Source organism: Dunckerocampus dactyliophorus, chromosome 7 (assembly GCF_027744805.1).
Source record: "Dunckerocampus dactyliophorus isolate RoL2022-P2 chromosome 7, RoL_Ddac_1.1, whole genome shotgun sequence".
In the NCBI taxonomy this organism is placed as follows: Eukaryota; Metazoa; Chordata; class Actinopteri; order Syngnathiformes; family Syngnathidae; genus Dunckerocampus; species Dunckerocampus dactyliophorus.
The window spans coordinates 18,948,031-18,972,557 of NC_072825.1; the positions used below are offsets into that span (position 1 = coordinate 18,948,031).

Consider the following 24,527-nt stretch of genomic DNA (forward strand, 5'->3'; position numbering starts at 1 on the left):
CTAAAGAGCATAGTGGTAGAAAGTAATGACTTTAGAGGTTGCACTGTTCTCTCAAGCATAATGTGAAAGACTGAACCTTATCGGCCACAAACCACTGGTGATAGACTTGGAAGTGTGTGCTTCTGCAATGAAAGAAGTGTATAAATACAAGCGTGATTATAACTTTAAAATGTGTCCAGTGAAGCGTTGCATTCAAAGTCTTGAAAAGCACATTTATTGCCCTCATTCCCAACAATTGGGCATCAGTGAAATTGCCAGAAGCAAGCTGGCCCACATGAGTGTGACCAATTAATTTTTGCAATTTTGGGGACCAAACATGCTTTGTTGCTTTCTATCGCCACCTCCCACCTACTAAAACACCCACCCCCCTCCACAGCCCCCCACACACTACCATCCCCCATTCCTCATCTCCCTCTGCCTTCTCTTTTCTATATAGGCTCTTCACTGCACTCCAGTGCCTTCTGGAACAGAGGGGAAAATTACTTGGCAGGCATATCCATTCCTAATGTCTGTGTGTGCGTCTGTGTATGCGCACACGTTCATGAGTGTTCAAATTCAAGCCTGTCTTTGGTTTGATGGACCCTATGCCTGCATTCAGTGATTGTTGGGATTTATCCACACACACACACACACACACATGCACACACTGTTGTAGCTGCAAAGCAAACTGAGTATTTACAGTGCACTAGGGAGAGATTGGCTGTACTTGAGCGTCTCTGTGGTTTGCCAGTGCTGTTTTGTGTGTGTACGTCGTTTGTGTGTGCTTTTGTTGTGTATGTGTGTTTGATGGGCCTCCACATCTTTGACTTGGAGCGTTTTAAAGTGTTTGTACTCACAAAATCAATACTTTAGCTCAGCACTGCATTGTTCTTGAAAGCTCTTTAATAACAGATATTAAATGTAGCATCAAATCGTTTTTTTTGCTTAAAGACTCAACTCCCTGTAAATGTTTCTGTTATGCCCCGTAGTGGGTGTGGCTGCTTGTGTGTGTGTGGCTGTTTTTTTTCTCCTCTCTCCTATGCAGAGTGGTGACGCACCTGTAAGGTGCATCCCAGGTGTGGTGGATTGGCAGTCAGGTGGAGCTGGCATAAAGGAGGCAGACAGCAAGCACCTCTTCCCTCCGATTTGCTCTCTCAACCATTACGGTGTGTGTGACCAAACCAGAAGCGCGCCTTGTTATTTGTGCCGTGTGCTCAGCCATTTTGTGTATAATTGTGTGTTGATTGCCTAGTATGGCCTGTTTAGTTCCATAGAAGAGGTGTACTCACTCTTTTTGCTTCACTAGTTGTTTTATGTCCTGCTTTTGAAAGATTGTTTTTTGTTCCATCCCCAGTGTTTATGGGTATTGTCTTTTGGTATTCCTAGAATTAAATACCTATCAGTGTGTAATTTTTCCCTCTTACACTCTTGTTCGGCCCATCCTAGCCTAGATATATCTTTGGGATGTCCATCCATCCATCCATCCATCCATTTTCTAAACCTCATACCTCCTCATTAGGGTCGCGGGGCATGCTGGACTCCCAGCTGACTTCGGGCGACAGGCGGGGTACACCCTGGAATGGTCACCAGCCAATGGCAGGGCACATATAGACAAACAACCATTCACACTCACATTCATACCTATGGACAATTTAGAGTCACCAATTAACCTAACATGCATGTTTTTGGAATGTGGGAGGAAACCGGAGTACCCGGAGAAAACCCACGCACGCACGGGGAGAACCACACAAGGGAGAATCGAACCCAGGTCATCACGATCTCCAGACTGTTACTGTGTTGGCCAACATGCTGACCACTAGACCACCGTGCGGCCCGCTCTTTGGGATATAACGGTTTCAATTAATATAGAATAAAGCGGTATCTCACCACATTGCGGTTCAAATTTTGCGACTTCACTCTCACGGTTTTTCAAAAATATAGTAATAAATCATGTGGTTTAGTGTTGAATACGGACTAAAGGTTTAAAAGTATGCATATTTAAGCACATTCTAAGTTTTTGCCTAAATGAAGCATTTTCCAAGGATAACATTGGCTAAATCAAGTATAATACAAATAAGACATTAAGAAGACTCCGTCAAATGGTTATATGCAATATTCCACACTGGTCACTAGGTGTCAGTAGGTGAAACATACAAGTGCCACACTTGATCACCGGAACAAGAGGCTTTTATTGCAGGCTTGAATTATCTCACAACAGGCCCAGTAATGACATAATACTTGGTGCTGTCAAAAATACCATGTTAACGGCAATAACTAATTTATTTAATTTCATTTATTTTAACATTTTTTAGCATAATTAACGCATGCGCACCTTGTCAAGTCACACCTTTCTGTTATGATGGCGGATGGAGCCACAATAGTGTCCCCACACCAAGGCTGTCGCTCTTTAACAAAAGACTTTTGCTTTTTTTTTTTCCACGGGAGCTACAAGATCAAAGTCTTTTTCATCTTGTGTGTGAATTTCTGACTTGTAGGCAATGTACTGTATTTCTGTCCCAGTTGGGGGCAACAGTTCTCTTTTTCCTCCAACCGGCAGCGACAGATTGTCTATGAAGAAGACAGATTGTGGGTTGAGAGAGGAAAATGGCGAAACACATGCACAAATCAAATCAAATAAAAAAATACAGGCAGCCAACACTGCTTGTCTGGTGGTGGATCTGCCTTTAGTAGTGACGCGATCGCGAAAGATAGAGATGACATGGGTGATGCAGGTGATGGAGACACAAATGCAGTGGACAATGGCAGCCGAAGCAACAAGGTAGTGGTTAGCGTTGTTGAGACATGTGACACCGGAGCCTGACACCAGAAGCAGTTCAGAGTCAGTTGACTTAGAACCCCCACCCTGATTCTTCTGACGAGTGGCTGCCGTCTGGATCGGCCAGCAGCAGGGATTCATCCCCACATCCAGCAGACCCCACCGTCACTCTGCATGAATTTGCTTCTCTGCAGAAAAAGCTTGTTCTGTTTTTTGGTTAAAATCAGGTGTTTTTGCTGAAACTACCCTATATTCTACCGCCAATATCTAAAGACCCAAAGAAGAGTTTCTTTAGATAGTTTCAATGTTACGTAGTCCTAAAACTCAATATTGTGTGGGTCTTAAAAGATCAGCAAAAAAGCCCAAAAACTCTGGCAGTATATACAGTATCTGCTCTGAACATGGCTGGCAGTCATTGGGTTAATAACTACAGTATATTCTGACCTCAACACAACAGCAGTGCAATTCCAACACCATATATGCATCTTCAACTCACAAAAACGTCTCTAGTCCTCCTTGGAACGACACTTCCTCATAATCACTAGATGACAGCGAAGTGCACACAGGGGCACTGCGAACATCACAACACGTCTTTAGTATGCGTGTATGTGTGGCCTAAATAACTTTTACTGCAAAGTATAATTTGCGACATTTATTTATTTACGTATGCTCAGAAATCCCAGAAAATACCTCGGCACTCAAATCAACTTTAAAAAAATGTGCTGTCTTTGAACAAAACCCCATAATAACGTGGTTAAAGCATGATTCAAATGTTCTACTATTAAAGAGACTAGTGCTAGGCTAATACATTTTCAAACATGTAGTATCTTTTAGCATGGCTTACATTTTGTTCTGTTCATTTGTCTGCTACAGTCCAATTTAGCTCAGAGTAACCGCTCTTTTTCAGAACTAGTCCATTAAAAAATTAAAATTAAATTTTCCCCCCCGCTGCATGTTTTATATCAACTGGAGACTTTAATGGTGCACTTTCTGTGTATGTACTGTATGTTTTTTTTTCCTGATTATGTACTGTATGTGTGTCTTGAGGGTAAGAGGTCTTTTTAGCCCACAGGCAGAACCTGTACGTTTGTGTATTTGTATGCTAATTAGCAACCACTACCTTGACCCAAGCATATTTTGATATTTCAAGAACAAGGATACATAATACCCTGGGAATATTATTACATTGGGTATGTGTACTTGTATTTGTTGTGTATGCCGCTGTTTTGGTCTTGTGAAAGGCTCACTTGGTGAATGTTTAATTTGGGTAGTGAAAAGGTTTGGTTTCAGAGCGAACAGATTCCAATGCTAACTGAACACAAACGATGGAGCTTTGTGTTTCACTGTGTGCCATTTTGTATGTACAGTCATGGAAAAAATATTAGACCCTTGTTTCTTCAGTTTATTGATCCATTTTAATACCTGGTACAACTAAAGGTACATTTGTTTGGACAAATATGATGATAATAAATATAGCTTTTAAGAGTTTAATTTAAAAGCTAATATCTAGTAACTTCCATGGTTTTCTTGATAATAACCAAAGTCACTTAAGTTCTTACATGACTAGCTATAGCATTGTACTGTCAAAAAATGTAGCAATCCTTATATGAAATATGAGCACACGTCTTTCTCTTTTCTGGGCATTCTAAAAAGAGAAAACAGCTAGCATTAGGCAGCTAACAATGCATGTAATGGGACACACCTTTTCCGCCTATAAAGCCCTCTAAAAAAAAACTCCCCCAAAACGCCAAGAATGTTCTATTTACATAATGTGATCTGCATATTAACCAAGCTAAAGCGGGAGCTAAAACTGAAGAACTACTTTCTGGTGAAGTGACACAGCACCTCGCTCACAGCGCCTCACTCCTAACACCTCACGCCACTGCCTACCGACAAGTAAGCTAAGCTAATGGAGTTGCTGCATCACCTGTGAATTTTAATTGAATCGACCAGCTCAACGGGGAGCACGACTGTTGTGCTGAAAGATACAGCCATCCATCAGTCGGCATCCCAGTGACAGCGGACATTGTAAGTGTTTCGTTATGTTTTTTTGTTTTGTCATTGAAACGTTTAGCCCTAGTGCTACATGCTAATGTAATGCTATCGGAATGGCTTCGTGTTTCACTACAGCTGGATCTGCTGAACACCCAGAAATGTTGTTCTCTGCCTGGGGGGAGGAAAAGTAAGAAGTAGTCATCGGCGGTGGCTCTCACGACGTCTGCCATGATTACGGGTAGCTAACGCTCTCTATATGTTGTTTCTGTTGACAGAAGGAGCGTTCGTTGCTATGGGCTCTGTGAAATTAATGTGCCCAGGAAGAAAGCTCGGCAAAATACTGTAAGTATTACATGTTATCATGAAAGTACCTGCTACTACATGTTACTGGAATGTATATAAAACAAAACGTGAGTGGAGGTTTTTGGAGGAGGGTTGTATAGGTGGACTAGGTGAATCCCATTACATGTATTGTTAGCTGCCTTGTGCTAGTAGTTTTTCCTCTATTAAGAACGCAAAGAAAATAGAAAGACGTGTGTTCATGTCTCACATATGGATTGTGCAAAATTCCAAAAAAAGTGCAGTTTTCCTTTAACGTCTACCCAGACGACATAAGGATGACTAGGAGGTGGTCAATCAACAATTTCTATATTGCAAAAAAACAGGCTACTGTCGGTAGAACCATGCCAAAACAACATCAGCAAACTCAGCTGTCCTCCTTAGCAGGGCTCGTGTCAGGTGAAGACGTCAAGTCGGAAATCACAAAACTCTTTAACGCTACACATAACTGCTCGGTCTCTGCGAAATGAGCTGCTCATCTGGGAGCTGAGTGGCAGGTGGACAGGAAGTGATGTCAGGGGTTCAGAGTTGAGTTTTAACTTGGCACGGGTTACAGGAGTCCATGTTTTTATTGAGGATTATTGTGCCTGTTGTGAGGTAATTCAAACCTGCAATAAAGGCCTGATGTTTTGGCGATCACATCTGGTGCTTATATGCTTCACCGAACATTAAAGTAACATTACTGACACCTAGCGAACAGTGTAGAATACTACATCTTCACAGCATCTTTGAATGCGTCTTCTGAATGCCTTATATTTGTCATGTACGTAATATGTACAATTTCCAAAATGCATATTTTCCTAATAATAGGCAGTAATCATCCACAAGACTATGATTCAATAATTACCGTAATATATTTTTTAAGAATTGTGATAAGGGAAGCCATGAAATTCGAACCGTGAAGTAGCGAAGTATGACTGTACTGCAACGCCACAGGAATCAAGTGATGGCTTTCAAAAACGGCTTCCACACATCAAAATATTACATACAGTACATCATATACAGTACTCTATGTAGCGGTGCCAAAATTGGAAGTTTTACATCATGAACTGTGGATTTTGGCATTGATGACAATGATCACACACAGAGGTATGCAAATTTGTTGTAAATGTCATGAAATGTGCTCCAATTATAAATCTATGCAGACAAGCAAACAAGCAGGAGCTATAGAATAATCAAAGTGGCAAATGGAAGCGCTGTTGACTCATTTAGAGCGTTAGCACAAATGAAAAGGTCACAGTCGGAGATGGAGGTTAATGAGCAACTTGGCAGATGTAGATCACGTTCCTTCTTATTTGCTGCGTGCATGGCAGTTTTTGTGTGTGCATAAAAACGATGCATGCAATTAACTTGAAAAGTTGTTCAATTGCACTGCTAGGAAAAAGATAGCATCATATAAGTGAACAATGTGAAGAAGTACAGTAGTACCTCGCATAACGTAAACCTCCTTTTAAGTAAGTTCCACTGAACGTAAAGAATTTATGTAAAGTTTTTGCCTCGTATTACGTAAGAAATTCCATATAACGTAGAGCGTCAAGTCGGTGCAAGTTCAGAAATTCGATTTGAATAGCTCGCGCGACAGAGAGAAGGGAAATATTTTCCATGACTAACAGAGTACACTTGGTGACGCTTCACGCTCTCATTGGCACCGCCTACGCTCTCATCTCATTGGCTGATTATCGGGGCACCGCCTACGCTCTCATCTTATTGGCTGACTTATACAGCGCGTACGTGAGTTTGTGTGAGAGACAGGCTTCTCCCTTCAACCTCCCTTCCTCATCGTGGCCAAAGGGGTGAGTTTGGGAAGATCTTGGAACGGATTAGGCTATTTACATGTATTTTACGCTTCGTATAACGTAAAAACCCTATAACGTAAACGTTCTCGGAACGGATTATTTACGTTGTAGGGGTGTCTACTGTATATGCACGTGATTTTTGCAACTGAAATAAATGGTTTTGTTATTTTCATGGCCATATGATTGGGATATTAAAAATTCATGAAATATTTACGACTTTATTCTCTGAGGATGATTACATCTTTTTAAATTTCTTGTCAAATTGAATTAATTACCAAAATAAAAGTTACAATAAACACCTTTGTTCTGAAACAATTCCAACATTCCTTCATCACAATGATTTTATGTGGTCCATTACAATGGAACCATGAATGATGAGGAACAGTAAAACCCTTACACCTGTTGACATTTGCATTCTCAAATAATATTTCCAGCAAATAACAGCAAATGAGGAAAAATAAGGTCAAGTCTGGTCCGACGCAAAAAAAAAAAATCCAGCTGGGTGTGGATGCTGTTATAAAGATCCGACTGCCTGCTGCGGTGTTATTTTCCTGGCGTGCTTGTATATTGAAGGCTTCACTTTACCAGCTGCAGCAGGGGTGTCGGCCTATCGTACAGGGGGGCCAAAAGTCAAAGCCTACTTTAGGTTGTGGGCCGAACGCGTAGTCACGTCGCTACGCTGAGAAGTTCTTTTTAGTTAACTATTTAAGTTTAATCTCTGCTATGACTCCCAGGCCAGTGAGGCAGACTGATCTGGTGGCAGCGCATAAAAGAAAGTGAAATTAGACATCGAAAGATGCTAAGTGGAGAAATCAACAGCGGTTGCAAGCTGCTGAAATGACCATCCAAACATCCAACGACCAGTCAAACATAATGAAGGATACAAATGGTATATTTGAACATGTGAAACGATCTGCTCCTATGAAAGGGACAGTGATAACAGCATACGCAGTGTAATGGTATCGTTGTTGAGACTTTCTCCTCTCACTAAGCCTGTCATTAGACACTTCACTACTTTTAACATCCCTTAGTGTGCAAGGCAATCACTGGGTTAAAAGTAAGGAATTGTTCTGTTTTATTAATGTTTCATTGAATTCTTGTATGTAGTGTTTTATTACTATATTTTATATGTCTTTCATGTGTTTTGTGTACAATGTGAGTGAACTTTGCTGTAATTTATGTAGAAGATCTGACTTACACCAAAAATAGACTTCCATCACAGTCTAGGAATTCATAAGTAACCAGAGACCACCTGTGATGTACAGTATCCTGGTAAATTCAAACATAATCTAGAGCACAGGTGTCAAACTCAAGGCCAGGGGGCCAGATGTAGCCCGTGAAAGCCTGGGATTAATGTGTAAATTGTACTGGATGTCAGTTCTTCTAAAATTGAACATTATCTGCTATGCAACAAGACCTTTTTTGTGTAATATAATGAGGTTACATTCATATATATATATATATATATATATATATATATATATATATATATACTGTATATATAGACAGTTCCAAGTGGCCCGCTGAGGGCTGCCATAACTGTGAAGCTTGACACTCCTGGTGTAGTAGATGAGTTTTATCCAAGAGGAGACAGTGGGCAGCAAGAAAACTGAGCGCTGCAGCAAAGTGGAGACAGTGGACTGTGATACTGCAGTGCCCAGAGATGACCCACAGCAATTGGAAACCCAAACAGACCACTACTAGGAAACAGTACCTCCACATAACTGCTTTTGCTAATAGAAATGCAAGGCGAGCTGCGTTGTGCCAATTAGGTACCAAGAAGTAGAAAATGCGAAATTATCAGGGGATTTGGAGCAAATTTTGTATTCAGCTTAAATGAGGGATGCGTTTGATAAAAGGATAATAAAACTCATCAAGTTATAAAAAGATTTGGATTAAATGTGCTTTAGCTGCGGTTTGAGCCAAGGATGAATCGAGTAACTTTGGATCATGATTTGCAATCCAACGTTTTTGTGCGATGTGGCCCTCAATGAAAACGACAATGACACCCCTGATCTGGGGGGTTTTTCGGTTTTGAAAGATTTGTGAGATGTGCTTTCTCACAAAAAAAAACTTTAGAGGCAGCGCAACAACTTGAAAAAAAATGTTGTCCCTGGCCAGGACATGACAGAAAATAATTGACAACCGCATTTACAATCACCACAGCAACACCAACAACAGTTAGCTTCGTATATTAGTTTTCCACACTTTAGCTGTAACAAAAACAAACAATTATCTTGCCACATTTCCTTGTGATTAGCAGCATAGAAATGAACGAGTCAAACGTGTATGCATGCATGCATTCAACTTGCATGCATTCGTCTGGAGTCTAATGTTGCTTCGTTTCACATGAAAAGGACGTCTCACCTCCGATGACAAATTGACAACAGCTGCAACTGAGAAAAGAAGTCAGAAAGTGTCGCTTTTATTAGAAACAACTGAAGGGAATGATGCAAAGTGAATAACGATCTCCTCTCTACGGTTCCCACCTCAATATTTCATAGTAAGTGATGATGTACCAAACATAAAGGGTGTCGCAGCATTCATATTTCATTGGAGAACAATGCAGTGTAACTGACACACATGCAGAGGAAATGTGCTTACAAAGCATCAAAAGAAGTGTCACAGTATGGATGGTGGGAGGATAATTTAGGGCACTGCTGGATGGTGTAACAAGCTTCATGGTGACACGCATCATTTGATCGCATCATACAAGGCTACATTGTGTGCGTCTGTGTGTACGACACGCATCATTTGATCGACTAATATAAGGCTTTAGCGCCTGTGTTTGTGTGCAACTTGACTTGATGTGCATCATTTGCCTATATGCTCCAAAAGTGTGGATGCAATGTTTATGTGGAAAAGCCGGGCCAGATGCATGCGCTGTGTACGTACGACATGCATCATTTACTGAGATAATACAAAGGCACCAAACACACGTTTGTATCTCATGTCAGGCTTTTGGAATCAAGAGGTGAACTATCCTGTCAGTCCTGAAGTACACACACACACACATATCTACACACTGGCCTTGTGCTAAATTAAGCATCGGGGAACCTATAGGCACCGCATCAGAAAGTGCAAGCATGCATAGATGCACACAAGCTTGACAGGAAAAGAAGCTTGCAAAACAAGCTAAGAAACAGTGGAAAGGTGCGAGCACGCACACACGCACACACACACAAAAGTGCAGGCACACTGACAGAGACACATGTGGCAGTGCAATGCGATATAAATTGGGGCATACATTATTAAGCGTGTGAGATTTCAGTGCATGCTGGGATGGCTGCACCTTAAACCAGGAAGAGATTAGACAGAAGCATAGGCAGGCTGGCTGTGTATGCATGTGTGTGTGTGTGTGTATGAAAGAGAAAGTGAGAAACAGAGAAATCCATTCTGCTGGCAAGACTCAGGAGAGACTTCAGTGAAATTCTATGGGACCTTGTTTAGACTCCATAAATCTCAGAGGTCTGCATGTTCTGACAGGAATTTAGTTGTGAATCATACAAAATGTTAAGCACAAAATCACGTTACGTTTTTCAAAAACAGGAGTGTTTCTGCACCTGCACAAGTTTCATGCACATGTGCACAACTAACCGCTATAAATGAGGGACGACTGTACAATGGAACCTCGGTTAGCAAAACGTCAAAAATGTATGGCAAAATTTAGCCTTCATTTGCGTACATTATTTGAGTAGCATACAATATGGTGCGTTAATCTATTATCACAAAACGTCCTTGTTAGCATCCTATTAGCTTTCTACTACATGGACAGGAAACGGCAGGCAGCTCTGTCGCCTGTCTATGATCATTAGCGGTGGACTTTCAAAGATGTTTACACAAAACACATTTTATAGTTTCACATTTATAGTCTTACATGCATAAAACAATTCTAAATGCATATAAATTACGAATGAAAAGGGTAAATGAACATTTTAGGTTAAATTCGAATACGTCTTCTTGCGTTTGTTTAGTTAGTTCATTTAGCCATTTTTATGCTTGATAATGCTTAATTTAAACCAAGAATACCGTATTTTCACGACCATAAAGGCGCACTTAAAAGTCTTAAATTTTGTCTAAAATGGCCGGGGCGCCTTATAATGCGGCGCGCCTTATGTGTGTACCGAGTTCCAAAATCTGTAAGTGTTGCTGTGTGACTTTTATGAGCGCTCCGCTCGACTGACTGGGAGCGTCTCCTGCCGACACGCTGCTTATATAGAGGAAAGGTGGACGTGACTGAGGACGCTAAAGGCACGCCCCAGTAGTTATATAGGTATATTTTATGAAACGGCGCCATCTATCCATCCGGGCAAGGACTACCGTGGCGCAGCAACACTCAGCGGATTACAAGGAAAGCTGGCCATCTTCCACTCCTACTGCAGTAAAAAAAATTGCAGACAAACACATCCAGCCCGACTACATCACCAACATGGACGACGTGGCGCTCACTTTCGACATCCTGGTGAACCACACTGTAGAGAAGGGGACCAGCACAGTAGCGATACACACAACGGGGCACGAGAAGTCGGCTTTTACTGTTGTGCTTGGTTGCCATGGTAATGGCCTGTGGTGATTTTTAAGAGGAAGATGCTGCCTAAAGAAAAGTTTCCAGCCGGTCCAATCAAAAGGGCTGGAAAGACTAGGAGAAAATGGCTCAATGACGTGTATGGAAAGAGATGTTTTTTTCCCATGCGTCACCACAGCTGCTGTGAAAAAACAAGTGCAGCAAATGAACTTGGAGCTTGATGAAGGAACTCCAACCGCTGGACATCGGTGTAAACACGACGTTTAAAGTGAAGTTGCGAGCGGCGTGGGAGCGATGGATGACAGCTAGCAAACACAGCTTCACTAAGACTGGGAGGCAGCGCCGGTCGAAAATTTGTGAATGGATTATGAATGCTTGGGCTAACGTGCTCATGCAATGTTCGAGCTTTCGCAAAAGCCAGCATCATTTCTGAGGCGCCGCATGGCAACGAGACTGACTGACAATGACGACAGGGAACCTGGCGTGTTTGATAGAGAACTTGCCCCGCTGTTCATTTGGGATACAGAAGGTGAGGACTTTGATGGATTTTTGGATGAGGATTGATAAAAAATAATGTGAGTACATTGTTAAATACTTCAATAAAGTGCAACCGAACTCATGCTAGCGTATTGTAGCGTCGCTGGGAGCACTTCCTGTTCCCCAGCGTGCTTTGCGGTAGTGTTTTGGTGCAAATGCTCTTAAAGTTACATGTTTGAGCTACATAGTTGTCAGTTATTGTTCTGCAAAAATAGCGGTCGTGTCTTGTCTGTTTTTGCGTTGCTGTGTGATGCTTTTAGTTGTGCACCATGACTGAGACTGTTGTGTTGAGTGACGACCATCCTGATTTCAAGTGGGTTTGATAAACTGAACGAGAGTTCTGCTCTTAATCTGTCCAAAGAAATAAAGCATTGTCGCTTCCTCACTGACTTCTGAGTGACACAGTATGTTTTAGTGTGCATACCTGCGGCCAATAATACGGTGCGCCTTGTGTATGTGTTAAATACAAAAATAGCACCTGTAACTGAGACTGCGCCTTTTAATACGGTGCACTTTATGGTCGTGAAAATACGGAATGTATAATTTTCTTCAATATGCATATTTTTTATTGACAACGGGCCGTATTCAACCACATAACAGTGATCTTTTTTTTTGTGAGGGCGCCATGTTCGAACCGTGATGTAGTGAGGGACTGTATATCACCACCTTTAGACAACTCATCAGCAAAATATAAAATGCCTTCCAGAAATATCAATATATACTGTATATTTATTATATATATATATATATATATATATATATATATATATGACATAATATACTGTATATTCTAAAATGGAATATATATAATGTGTGTGTTTGCTTAGTGTGACAAAATGCTGCATTTAATGATTAACAATTTAACAATGGCCAACACGCTGGTTTGTTCAAATGTTTTCCTGATGTAGTTCAGTTCAAATAAATACATTGACATGTAAGGGACAAATTAAGTTTAATTTGACTGTGACACATGTTGCTCCATTGTTCCATAAAAGAATTGTCACACTCAAGCAAGCTGTGTTTATCATCTCTGTATAGAGCGCTGTTGTGAAGAAGCAGACTACCCAGTTTTATCATTAAAGGACTATTAGAAAGGCAATAATCAGTTTTATGAAAAGAGTTGAAACAGCCTTTTAAGATAGAACCAGCATGTACCAAAATATAACTATAAAAAATTTGTATTCACTCTTAACTGAAAGAGGACAGCATCATTTTTTTGGAGTCAAAACATGCCAAATGATGAGCTGTGACCTGAAATTAAAAGTAAAAATCAAAGTATGTCGTCCTTCCTCTTTGGATTCATTTAAAAGCAGAACATAAGTGGGAGAATTCAATGAGCTTCAGCCCATTCAAAAATGTTGTTAAGGCCCCTATTATGTCTCCATCCTCCCCCTTGGTTACGGCTCCTCTCAGAGCACACAGTTGCACCACTAATACAGCCTCTCCACAATAAAAGCCAGTAAGGCTGCTGCCAGCGCCAGTCCGACCGCCAGCCTCTTCAATAGCTCCCGGTCTACGCTGTAAGACCCAATCAACAAAACAGAGGAAGACATAGAAGAAGGACCTTGGACACCATTTGCCATCTGCTCCTGTAGAGGAAACACACAAAGAGAAAAATAGCTTTTCAACATCTCCTATGGCAACAAAAGAATGTTAATTTTTCCACAAAGAAGTGGAGGGTCCAGTAAATGACTTGTTGGAATAAAGTTGACTTGAAGGTCGCCGTGGTGACCAGCTGCAGTGTACGTACGTGCGGTACAAGAAGATGAACACAAGCTGGTGTGGTGCAGAAACCAAACCTCTACGAAAATCAGGAGTTGAGAGATGCAAATATGCTATATCTAAATTTTGCTCTGCATTTAATAACACAGCTTGTGTCTGTAATGTATGAAATGAACAAAATAATGACTGGATGAGGGTGAAACAGCAAAGGAAGACGTAAAGCTGTCTTGCATAACTCAAAAGTTATTTTGTTACACAGTGGTACGGTTTGCATACACCCTTGCTTTCTCTGAATATTATTGCCAAAAATATATCGGTTTTCATAAGCTGTCTTGGTTATTGTACAGCCAAACAGTGTGCCTAACAAACTGGTCTGTTCGCCCGCGTATCATTCTGCAAGATCAAGTGCCCAAACAAAGCATCAATAAGTGGATGACCCAGTCTCTGTGAAGAATGGCTAGTGGTTCTTTTAGAGTTGCTACTCTAAATGCAGATTGCAGCCAGGGAATACTTTAATCTCTTTATTATGTTTGTGTTGGTGGTTTATTTGTTCATAGATCGCACATAGAATGACGACTCCCTTCTTCCTCACTTGGCGCCTTGCACTGATGAGGTGTTCAATCACACTGCGTATTTCTGAGTGTTAGATGAATAAGCTTTCAGACAGTCTTCGCCTTTTTATAGTACGCCTGCAAAATAACCCGCAATGGGGCCAAACAAAAAGTTGCAAGTGCCAGAAAGAAGAGAAACACTGTTTATTGAATTCAAGAAAGAACTTGTAGCAAAGTACAAAGGTAGTGTCTGTTGCAAAAGAATTGTAACATAAAGGTTCTTAGTTAACACAGGTTGCAAGGGGAAGGGTTTAAGGGAGACATATTACAGATAGTGAGAAGGATAGGTGTGTGGAATGATTATTACTTATGGGACAGATATTTCATTATGGGAAAAATGTATTCACTTTTCTTACGTTTTGCTTGTTGTCAAAGATATTAAGAATCTGGATAAATATTAAAGATCACATCACCATGACAACAAGGACATAGGAGAATACAACCCACAAACAAAGAACAATACAGTTGGAAGATGACATTCAATAATATTTGACATCATTACCACGCTGCAAGGGCCTGCTTAACAAGAAGTACTGGAATTAGGAACTCATGTATCTCACAGTACTACACGAAAGACGACAGGACACCCTTCAGCTACCATTGAGTTGGAGAATGGTATACAAATGGATAACACCAAATTTATTTTTTTACAAACTGCTTTTATTATATGGAAGAATAATGTAAATAGTGCATGTTGAATACATGAAGTGAGTATTAGCAATTGATGTGAAACGAAGAGGGGGTAGGATTAAATAAGTTCTGCTTATTCCTACTCCTTTTGTGGAATTGTTAATTGTAACATGAGGCATTTCAATGTAACCTCTATGCATGTTTGAAATAAATGTAACCACCACCACAAGTTGCAAGTGCCAGAACTTTGATAAAGGTGAGAAACACGATTGAATCCAAGAAATAACTTGATTGCAAAGTATGAAGGTGTCCTCTGTGTGAATATCTCTTCTCCATCAATGGAGTCTTTGTCAAGAAAGGTCTTCAGTCAAGGTAAAACAAATGTTAAATGTTCATTTATCCCTTTCATTCGTCATTTAAATGCATTTTAAAATTTTCTCTTCATGTAAAACTATAATTGTAAAACTAGCAAAAAAAAAAAAAAAGTGCTTGGTGTTAACATTTTTGGGTGTTCGGAAGGGGTCAATTGGATTTACATGATTTCTTACGGGGAAAAATGTATTCCGTTAGGAGTATGTTTTAATTTGATTTGGGCCTACTGGAACGGATTAACGACCTAAATATATACGTAATATATATATACTGTATATATATATATATATATATATATATACACTAAAATGAAATAAAAACTAAAATAAAGTCAAACTTCTCGCCCGTTGAAGAGGCCAGACAGATATATAATGGCATTGAAGACCGAAGGTGTTTTCAATGTTATACAGTCACCAAGGGGTGTTATGTAATTGATATTTATGAACTACGAAATGTTTTCAGTGCAACAATTTCAGGTTGTGACCTGAAATCTAATGAAATTTGCAGTGATGTGACGCATGACGGCAGTTAACCTTTAAACTAAAAGTTGTTACACTGGATTGTAGAGTCTCCCTACATCTTTTTTAACACAAATTTGTGTACAGCTGTAATCTTTTGGGGCATATTTTTAGCTTTAAGAGATACTAATTAAAATGCACATGTTGAATCCGTGCACTAGTGTTGATATCAGGACCAGAAGATTGTTTGAGTTGCTATCATTTCACTTTTCACATGCATTTCACCTTCTGTCTCCCTCCATCTGCTTCCTTTTGGCAACCATTTTAATTTGATGATAACTAACATGATAATGAAGCAAACCTGATACCTTGTAGATGAATGCATTCATGGAAAAAAAAACAGCTGTTATTTTATGAATAAATGCAGAATATAAGTGAGTGTAATTAAAGCACGATGCTGTAAAGCAGTCAGTGCTGTTTGGTGGTAATCAAATTATTCCTGAGCACCGCCTGCTGAATTAGAGTTGATGTTGACAATGAGCTGTGATGGGATGTGTGGAGGAAGGCAACGCGAGTCTTAATAGATTTTTATGTTAAGTTACTTTTCTATCTGTTGCCTCTTTAGTCAGGAAATCACCTTTGAATGATTCCTATAGTAACTCGGAAAATGTATAGACATTGACATATTGTACTGCTTGTGCTGAAATTGGGCAATGTTTTGATGTTGTTTATTGAAAAATGGATGCACATTTGGTCAAATTGCATATGTACTTTCTGTTCAGTTTTTAGAGAGGCAAATCGGTGCAAGCTTAAGGTATTGATCTCGAAATAAATAAATAACGACTCCTACGTGTCAATTTGAGTATTGGGCACGTTGGATGAGAGGATCTGTGAAAATGGATTGGAATGACCTTGAGGTGGTTACTGCAAATCTGCTGCACGACAGTTGATAAAATGCCTTATCACCATGAAGGTAGATTATGCAGAGGGAATATTGAGCAATTGATCAGCGGCTTTCTAAAATAACCTTTCATCAAGTCCATAAGGGACCACCTCACACACTTTGGCTTTCATATTTACCAAAAGTGCATTGACTTCTTCTCTCAGTTCGTGCTTTGCTCTTCAACTGGCAAATCTTTCGTAATGATCGTCACCCTGAGGTGCCTGTATCTTTTTTCTACTAAAGTTTTTCATAGTTTTATAGTTTAAAGTTTTCAAGTATCTCTCAAAAAATATATGAAAAACTTAGAAAAAGTGAATATCTTTGCACGCCGACTGCACTTTTGACCCCAAAGTGGGAGATAACCAACAATTACACGTATGCACAGTGTTACAGTGGACGCCCACACGTGTTGCGAACAGCTGCATAGTGTCTGTCCAACACACTGCTGAGCTCCCCCATCTTGTCCGCGACTTATACCTCTGCCTCAACCTTCACATAGTATTGTCTCCTCTTTTGCCGTGCACAATGGTGGCTGGCTAAAATAACTGGCAACGCCTACATGACACATCTTACCAGTAGTGGTGGACAATAGGCACAAGGGAATCAGTATCGGAGGTCTAGCTGACACATCAATGTTTGCTTCGTGTTCAGCTCACTGCAAAGTTCCCTGGTGAAAATAAAATACGCTTTGTTTTTGTTGTCGCTTGAGCAACGATAAAAGTGCTTCCTACAGGTTTACGCCATTAAATACTCTAGAAATGCCATCATAACCATTTATACTCTTGAACAGTTGAAAAATTTGCAAGAATTTACATTTTGCACTGTTGGATCTTCAGAACGTTCTAAGTAGAGCTTCAAAATGCAAAAAGAAGAAGAAGAAATGTGAGTGAGACAACAACAAACGGATGCAGTAAGACAGTTATTTGGAACTTCTTCAAAGATCCTGAAGGTTATGGAACAAAACAAGTCAAGTGGTAAACCTAAAAACATTTCACCGACTCTGAGCCGGAGGATCCGATTGGCTGTCCGTCAAGACATGGGACGATCCTCGGCCCATATGAAGGCTGTTACTGGTGCTGAGTGCAGTCCAATAACCATCAGACGGCATCTACGAGAGAAGGATTTTAACAACAAAAAACACCTTCAAAGGCCAATGCCACAAAATTGCCCATCTGGAATTTGTATGAGAGCACCAAACATGGGACATTGAAGGGTGGAAGAAAGTTTTATTCTTCCAACATTATGCTTCCAACATTACTGGCATGACAAGGAGATCCCGCCTGACATGTTTTCCACATGGCACATTGGAGTGGGCGTCATCATGATGTGGGGTGCTTTTTCGTCAATGGAACAATGGAGCTTCAGGTTGTGCAGGGGCCATCCCTCATGACTCAAGGCCCTCGTCTGTGGGGTAATGACTGGGCTTTTCAACAGTACATCACTGCAGTTCACGCTAATGCCCGCCTGACCATAGGCCATCCTGCAAGTTCCCCTGATCCAAATCCAATTGAGAACATTTAGTGATGGATGGAAAGGTAAGTTTACAAAAATGGAGTTCCAGACAGTGGATGCCTTCTGTGAAGCCATCTTCACCCCCTTGAGAAAGATTCCTACTAGCCTCCTGGAAACACTGGCATCACTCAAACCAATTTTTGAGCTGATTAATATGAATGGCGCAGGTACTCATTACTGAGTCCTTTTTTTGAACATTGTATTTTTATTTTTTTAATTTCGGGGTTTTGTTGAGTCATTGTCTTTAACTCTTGATCAGCTGATGAACAGCTTATTTCAATGTAATGGTTGTTGGCAATAAATTACTCAAAAAAATGTTTTTGTCTCACTCACATTTTTTCTTTTTTGCATTTTGAAGGTCTAATTCAGAACCGAGTTAAGATCAAACAGTGCAAAATGTAAATTGATTGATCAGGAGTGTATGAGTTCCTCTCAAGAAGACACTTTGTTTATTTGACTAGCAGGTCACTTCCTGCTCCATGAAGGACAACAAACAGACGGATAGTAATGTTATGATTCTGAGGTGGACAGTTCTATTGTTGCCATAGTGACTCAGTGACATTTTGAAATCATATACAGCGGATCCTCGGGTAGCGTCATTAATTCATTGCAGAAGGTTCAACACCAACCAAAACGTACATTAACCCAATCAGTTTTTCCCATAGGAAATAATGCAAAACATTTCAAAATGCAAACAAATGACGAATGAAAGGGATAACTGAACATTTAATGCCACTTTTACCTTGACTGAAGACTTGGTTGTTGACAAAGATGGCTAAAAGGCAGCAAGATCCACTCGCACACCACCTTTGTGATGAGTTATTTCTTGAATACAATAGTGTTTCCCACCTTGTTTATCCAAGTGTTGGTATTTGCAACTTTCTTTGGCTCCATTGTGGGTTACTTTGCAGCCGTGATCAATAAAAGCACAGACTTGTGGCGTAACTGTGTTAGTTAACAAAAAACTACAGAGTCAGCCACTGATGGGGGTGACGGATATGGGGGACAATGAGGGAAATATACATAATGTGCATCGAATTTTGACCGTTTTACCAACATTTTAATGATTTGTTTTTTGGCCCATGTACCACACCTTCTGCATAATCCTGCTAACTGTATCGGTCCTAATTATTTTTATGAACTGTTCCATCAATTAGCTGGATCAGCGAGTTAACCTCTCAAGAATAATGGAATAAGTAACTGTTGTCTAATTTCAAAGCTTTACTTACCAAAATGTAATTGGAGCAATCATTATAACAGATGGTAAAACAGTTAGGATGCTAAGTCTTGAAACAAAGTAGACAAAAAAATTCAGATTGATGTTTTCAAAGCAGTTTTATCGAAACTGGACAACAACTTTTCATGAAAAGAGAAGCATAGAAAGAGAGTTTAAACTTCTATTGTGTGTTGATTGGAAGTTGACTGTGCTGTATTTTAACATGAGTCTAATCTCGTTCCATCTGTATATTTTGTATTTTTAAGTGCCTGTCCTTTCTACATTTTCTACTATGTTTCTGACAGTTTTGCAAAGTGAGCTCTTTTGGAGGAAGAATCTGTCTTTGGTGACAAACAAGTTAGGTCGATAAACACAAGTAAAAGTGACGATGACAGGAATCATTTCATCTGAGGACAGGAATAATTTAATCTGTAAGTAAATGGAGTACTTTGACAATGATCATGTACAAACCCCCCTCAAAATAACAGGTAGCCAGAGAACACAGATAAAGAATGGGGGCAAAAAAGGCAAACTCTGGAAAGCATTTTTCTATATGCCTACTGCAGCTTTCCAAAACATGACGGTGAAATCTTGCTGTCAAATAAAAAAATGTTCTTGAATATTTTGAGTGGGGAAACTTGATATATTAGAGGTAGAAATTATGCCATAGGATATTTATTCATGAAATTGGAGACAAAAGAAAAAGCAGAAAAAGGGCAGATGAAACTGGAAAAAAACCATCATCTATCAATGCTGGCAGGCCCAAGTGTTCCTTCCCCATCCATCTATTTAGCTGTCTCTCTGCAGGTGTCTTTTAACAACAGGGTGCCAGGAGAGACTGGACAGTGCCGTCTAAAATCTATTACTAGTAGGGAGGATAAGTGCAAATCCAAGTGCCAGTAGGTACATGTCAGCGCAGTTGGAGTGGAGAGAAGAGTGGAGAGAAGTGAAGTGAAACACAGAGGAAATGAGAGACAGACAAACGCCATAGGAAAAGATGTGCTATTGTGTGGTAGTTCACCACAGTGTGTGTGTGTGTGTGTGTGTGTGTGTGTGTGTGTGTGTGTGTGCAGCGTGTACATGTGCAGGCCTGTGGAGCACGATGTCGCTCGCTGCTCACAGCAGGAGGGAACAGAGCAAACATAATCATCCGGAAAATCATCCAACACTTCATCAGTGGACTGGGATAGATAAAATACTCTTCTTTCATAGTCTGAGACACTAAAATGTTACTTTTGTCCCTCGCTACTGCAATCCTACACCAGCACCACGAGGGACAGAAGACAGAGAAGAAGAAGAAAAAAAAAACAATACACGGTGGTCAAATTTCTCCCATGATCCTCACCAGCTGTCAGTGTCACTCTAGACACGCTGAAGTTGTGTGTTTGTGTGTAAAAAGATACTGTATTCGTCAACGACAAAATCACAGTCACAATCACAAGCTGTACTTGTATTTGCCACTGGACAAAGTTTGTGTATGCTTTCAAGCAGCCCTTATTTGTAGGTACATTAGCAGATGTAACGCGTGCATGCAGACTCACTCATAACATTTTGGTACAACAGCTCATAACAATTTGGAAATGTTTAGCTACTAACGTTAGCTATTAGTGAATGTATAGTCTATCGTAACAACAAAATTAACTGCAAATTGCTGGTCGCCTCTCAGACTGCTTTTCTGTGTGTTTACGCTCCACGGACATGTATGTGAATACCAACAGCAGAGAGTGACAGCCATGAACGACAGTTATTTGACCATTTTTATGCAGTTTAATTAAAAAAAAATAGACATTTTTCATCCAGTCTGTTCTTTTAAACTACTATATTGGTAACATATGCTAGCCGGTGGTGTTCTTATGTTTTCTGATTTAAAAAATTAATTTGGTGTGAGTTGCATACACTCCCTTTAAGTTCCCCTGGTTATCCGAAAGGATAAAACGCACACACAAAATAGTCAAGTTACATTTTGACATGAGTTGTAACCAAATGTCAACGTGCATGTGTCCATGTGGACCAGTGGTCTTTCCAACACAAGTTAAGAGTCTCTATGGACCTAGCAAGACAAATACTGTTTTTTTTTTTTGTTCTGTTGCGTTAACTTTGTCTCACGTGAAATGCATGTATGCAGTAAATACTCTCAGTCGACACATGATGTTCACTTTTCTTCCATTTGTCCTAATTGTTATTGTGCCTATAACGGAAATCAGCTTCTTTGGGCTTCTTATTGGCTAAAATGAGATGGGAGATGCACTTGACAACCTACAAATGCCTTTTTTCTCTGACTGCAAGAAAAACAAAATGACAACACGGCGTAAAACAGAGCTAGAAATGTAGTTTTGTTACCCACCAAAGAATTAGTATGTTTTAGAAACATTTCTAATTCTATTTGTAACCTTTTTTTGGTGAGATCTTAAAAAGTTCCAGAATCACGACAAGTAGTCTCTGGTGCATTTTGATAAAAAGCCTCCTTTGTACAATTAACATTTGCTCCCACACAGAAGCAGAGCATGCAGATGGGCTGCATAAAGACGCTTTATGGTCATCTTAATGAAATACAGTGAGACTCATTTGTGTAATTGAGGCCCAAGCAAACACATGTCGTGCACATGACAGCCACTATAACCAACAGGAAATATAGCTGATGCTTTAGGCTCTGCAGTGACCTGAGTTACGATTACTTTCACGACATCCTGTTTGGAGATGCACACGCATATGGCTTGTTGGACAAAGACTTGATGAGAGAAGGTCTTAAAGTGTGTGTCCTTTCTAGGCTACTTAGTACATGCACACACAGACAGGAACAATACAGATTACTCTTGTATCTCCCCTTACTCCCGTTGTATTGTGTCATTCCCAGAAAACACATTTTACTTCCAGTGACTTGTGGGTAAATGCTCTGTGCCACTAATCTTAAGTGTCCAAGGTGATTAGGTAGTGAGGTGTTTTGTGGAGCCTGAGATTAGAGCGAGGCCAGATCATGTTTCTCAGGTGGATCTAGGAACACTGTAACAAAACAGCTAAGACATTCACGCACCGATAATTCAAAACATATTGCAAAGCCTCCAGTCGTCACTGGATAATTGACTGAAGAAGGTGATTGTGGGTGGGTGGTGATTCCAACCTTCTATGTTCTAGTGTTGTAGTCATAGTAAAGAGCACAGAAAGATCTATACTAGACAAGAAGTAAGGCTGGGGAGAAATACTGTACTGTTGCCAACTAAGAACACCTCTGAAAGGTATTAGCAGCTGCAGAACCGCACCAGTCTAATTAACAAAAAGTGTAAACGAGGGTTGACGACTGATCTTATCACATGAGAACCATCCAATTCAGCTTTGACCTTTGACATTGATCCTTTTCAGAAATCCCCATTTTAAAAGTAACACATTAGCTGCATCCAACTCAGGGGCTGCATTTGAAGGCTGATCACACAATGCAAAGCCTGTCCAAATTCCAAGGCTCCTTCCAAAGCAGACCACAAACGTGCGTTTTGTTTGGAACATACACTATTGCTGTCCTTCACGGCCAAAACACGTTCTGAACACAACACTGTTCAGCTCTGCAAAATGTTCAATATGGTGACACAAAGCAGAAAAGTGAGTATTCAGTTTAATTCATTCGAACACCTCCATCCATCCATCCATTTTCTATACCGCTACTCCTCTATAGGGTCGCGGGGGTATGCTGGAGCCGATCCCAGCTGACTTCGGGCGACAGGCGGGGTACACCCTGGACTGGTCGCCAGCCAATCGCAGGGCACATACTGAATAGACATACACCTATGTGTGCCAATTAGGTGAAACTTAACAATTGCGTTAAAATGATAACGTGTAGTCACCTAGCATGATCACATAAAGGTAAGGGTGTGAACATGTGATACAACCAGGTCATCTCCAGAAGACTAGATTGTCCAATTTATCAAGGGGCAATGCAGCCTTTGGAGGTGCTTTATGTGTGTATATATATATATATATATATATATATATATATATATATATAAAAGCAAGTTTTTCCAGAAAGATTATTACATCGCTGTTTGACGTGTGTGGTAAAAGGCAGTGCGCTAGCATGAATTACCTTGAGACAAATGTGCACATTAGCACTCAACAAGTCATCAAAACTTACCTTTATGCATTCCCACATCGCATCAGCATTTGACACCAAATATGAGGTGAAAGAAAAATGGTAAAAATACAGTAGTAGTCTATCTGTGTGGCATATGAGACAAAGTTAGCACACGCACAATGAACATGCGTCAAGTGAGACAGATGTAACAGAGAGAATCTGGCCACTTTTCAAAATAAAACATAAAAAGAATGAAATAATGGAAATTATTTTTTCTTTCTGTGCGGCCCGGTACTAAATGACTCGCGGCCCAGGGGTTGGGGACCACTGCTCTAAAGGGTACACAGCTAAGGTATTAATTTATTCCTAATAATTTTCAATAACTTGACATTTCGTCTCCCTTTTGTGGAATGTCAAGATTCAAGCAGGAACCACCACCACATCCTGAAGCACTTTATTGCATTACAAGAAACCAGAAAGAAAAATAAAATGTGACATTTCTTCATAATCTCTCACAGGGTTTTAGTTTTGTTGATTCAACTCTGAGCAGCACAGACTCACGTGTTTAGTTTAATTTTGTTGAGACGGTGCAGACTTATACAGATGTAAAGATGACCCTTTAGTCAAACTCTCAAAAAAAAAAAAAAAAAAAAAACAAGCTGAGGACTTAATGACAAAATGTTGTTCCTCAGCAAGTGACGGCCGTGTGCTGTTATTTATATTGCTCATCTGTGGTTCAAAGGCAAACTCATAGCACAGGAATATAAAACCCTTCTGACATGAAATAAACAAAACAGAACAAGACTGTGTAATGTTAGTTGGCATATTTGGTTAAAATACTGAAAAGCAGACATGACTAATATTTTGATGGCGTAATAATTCCTCTATTATTGTGATTTTGGTTCCTCAAAGCACAGGCCATGTAATAACATTTGACATGCCAAATGAAATGCTTAAAATAGCTACGCCTGCTGTTTTGAAGCTGCCAGAGAAAACAACATGAGACAGAGGCCAACCAAAACCTTTTGACATTGCTCAGAAAAAAAGTTTAAAAAT

At 40.1% G+C, this 24,527-nt stretch overlaps 1 protein-coding gene across 1 annotated transcript in view; it reads right to left on the reverse strand.

The window, feature by feature from the left end:
• Window positions 1–414: 414 nt before the first annotated feature.
• cdkal1 (CDK5 regulatory subunit associated protein 1-like 1) overlaps window positions 415–24,527 on the reverse strand; it is a 301,229-nt gene continuing 277,116 nt past the window's right edge. The window contains exon 15 of the mRNA XM_054782535.1: window positions 415–13,536. Within this exon, the coding sequence (XP_054638510.1) occupies window positions 13,378–13,536 (159 nt within the window). The 3' untranslated portion in view covers window positions 415–13,377. The remainder of the gene's footprint in view (window positions 13,537–24,527) is intronic.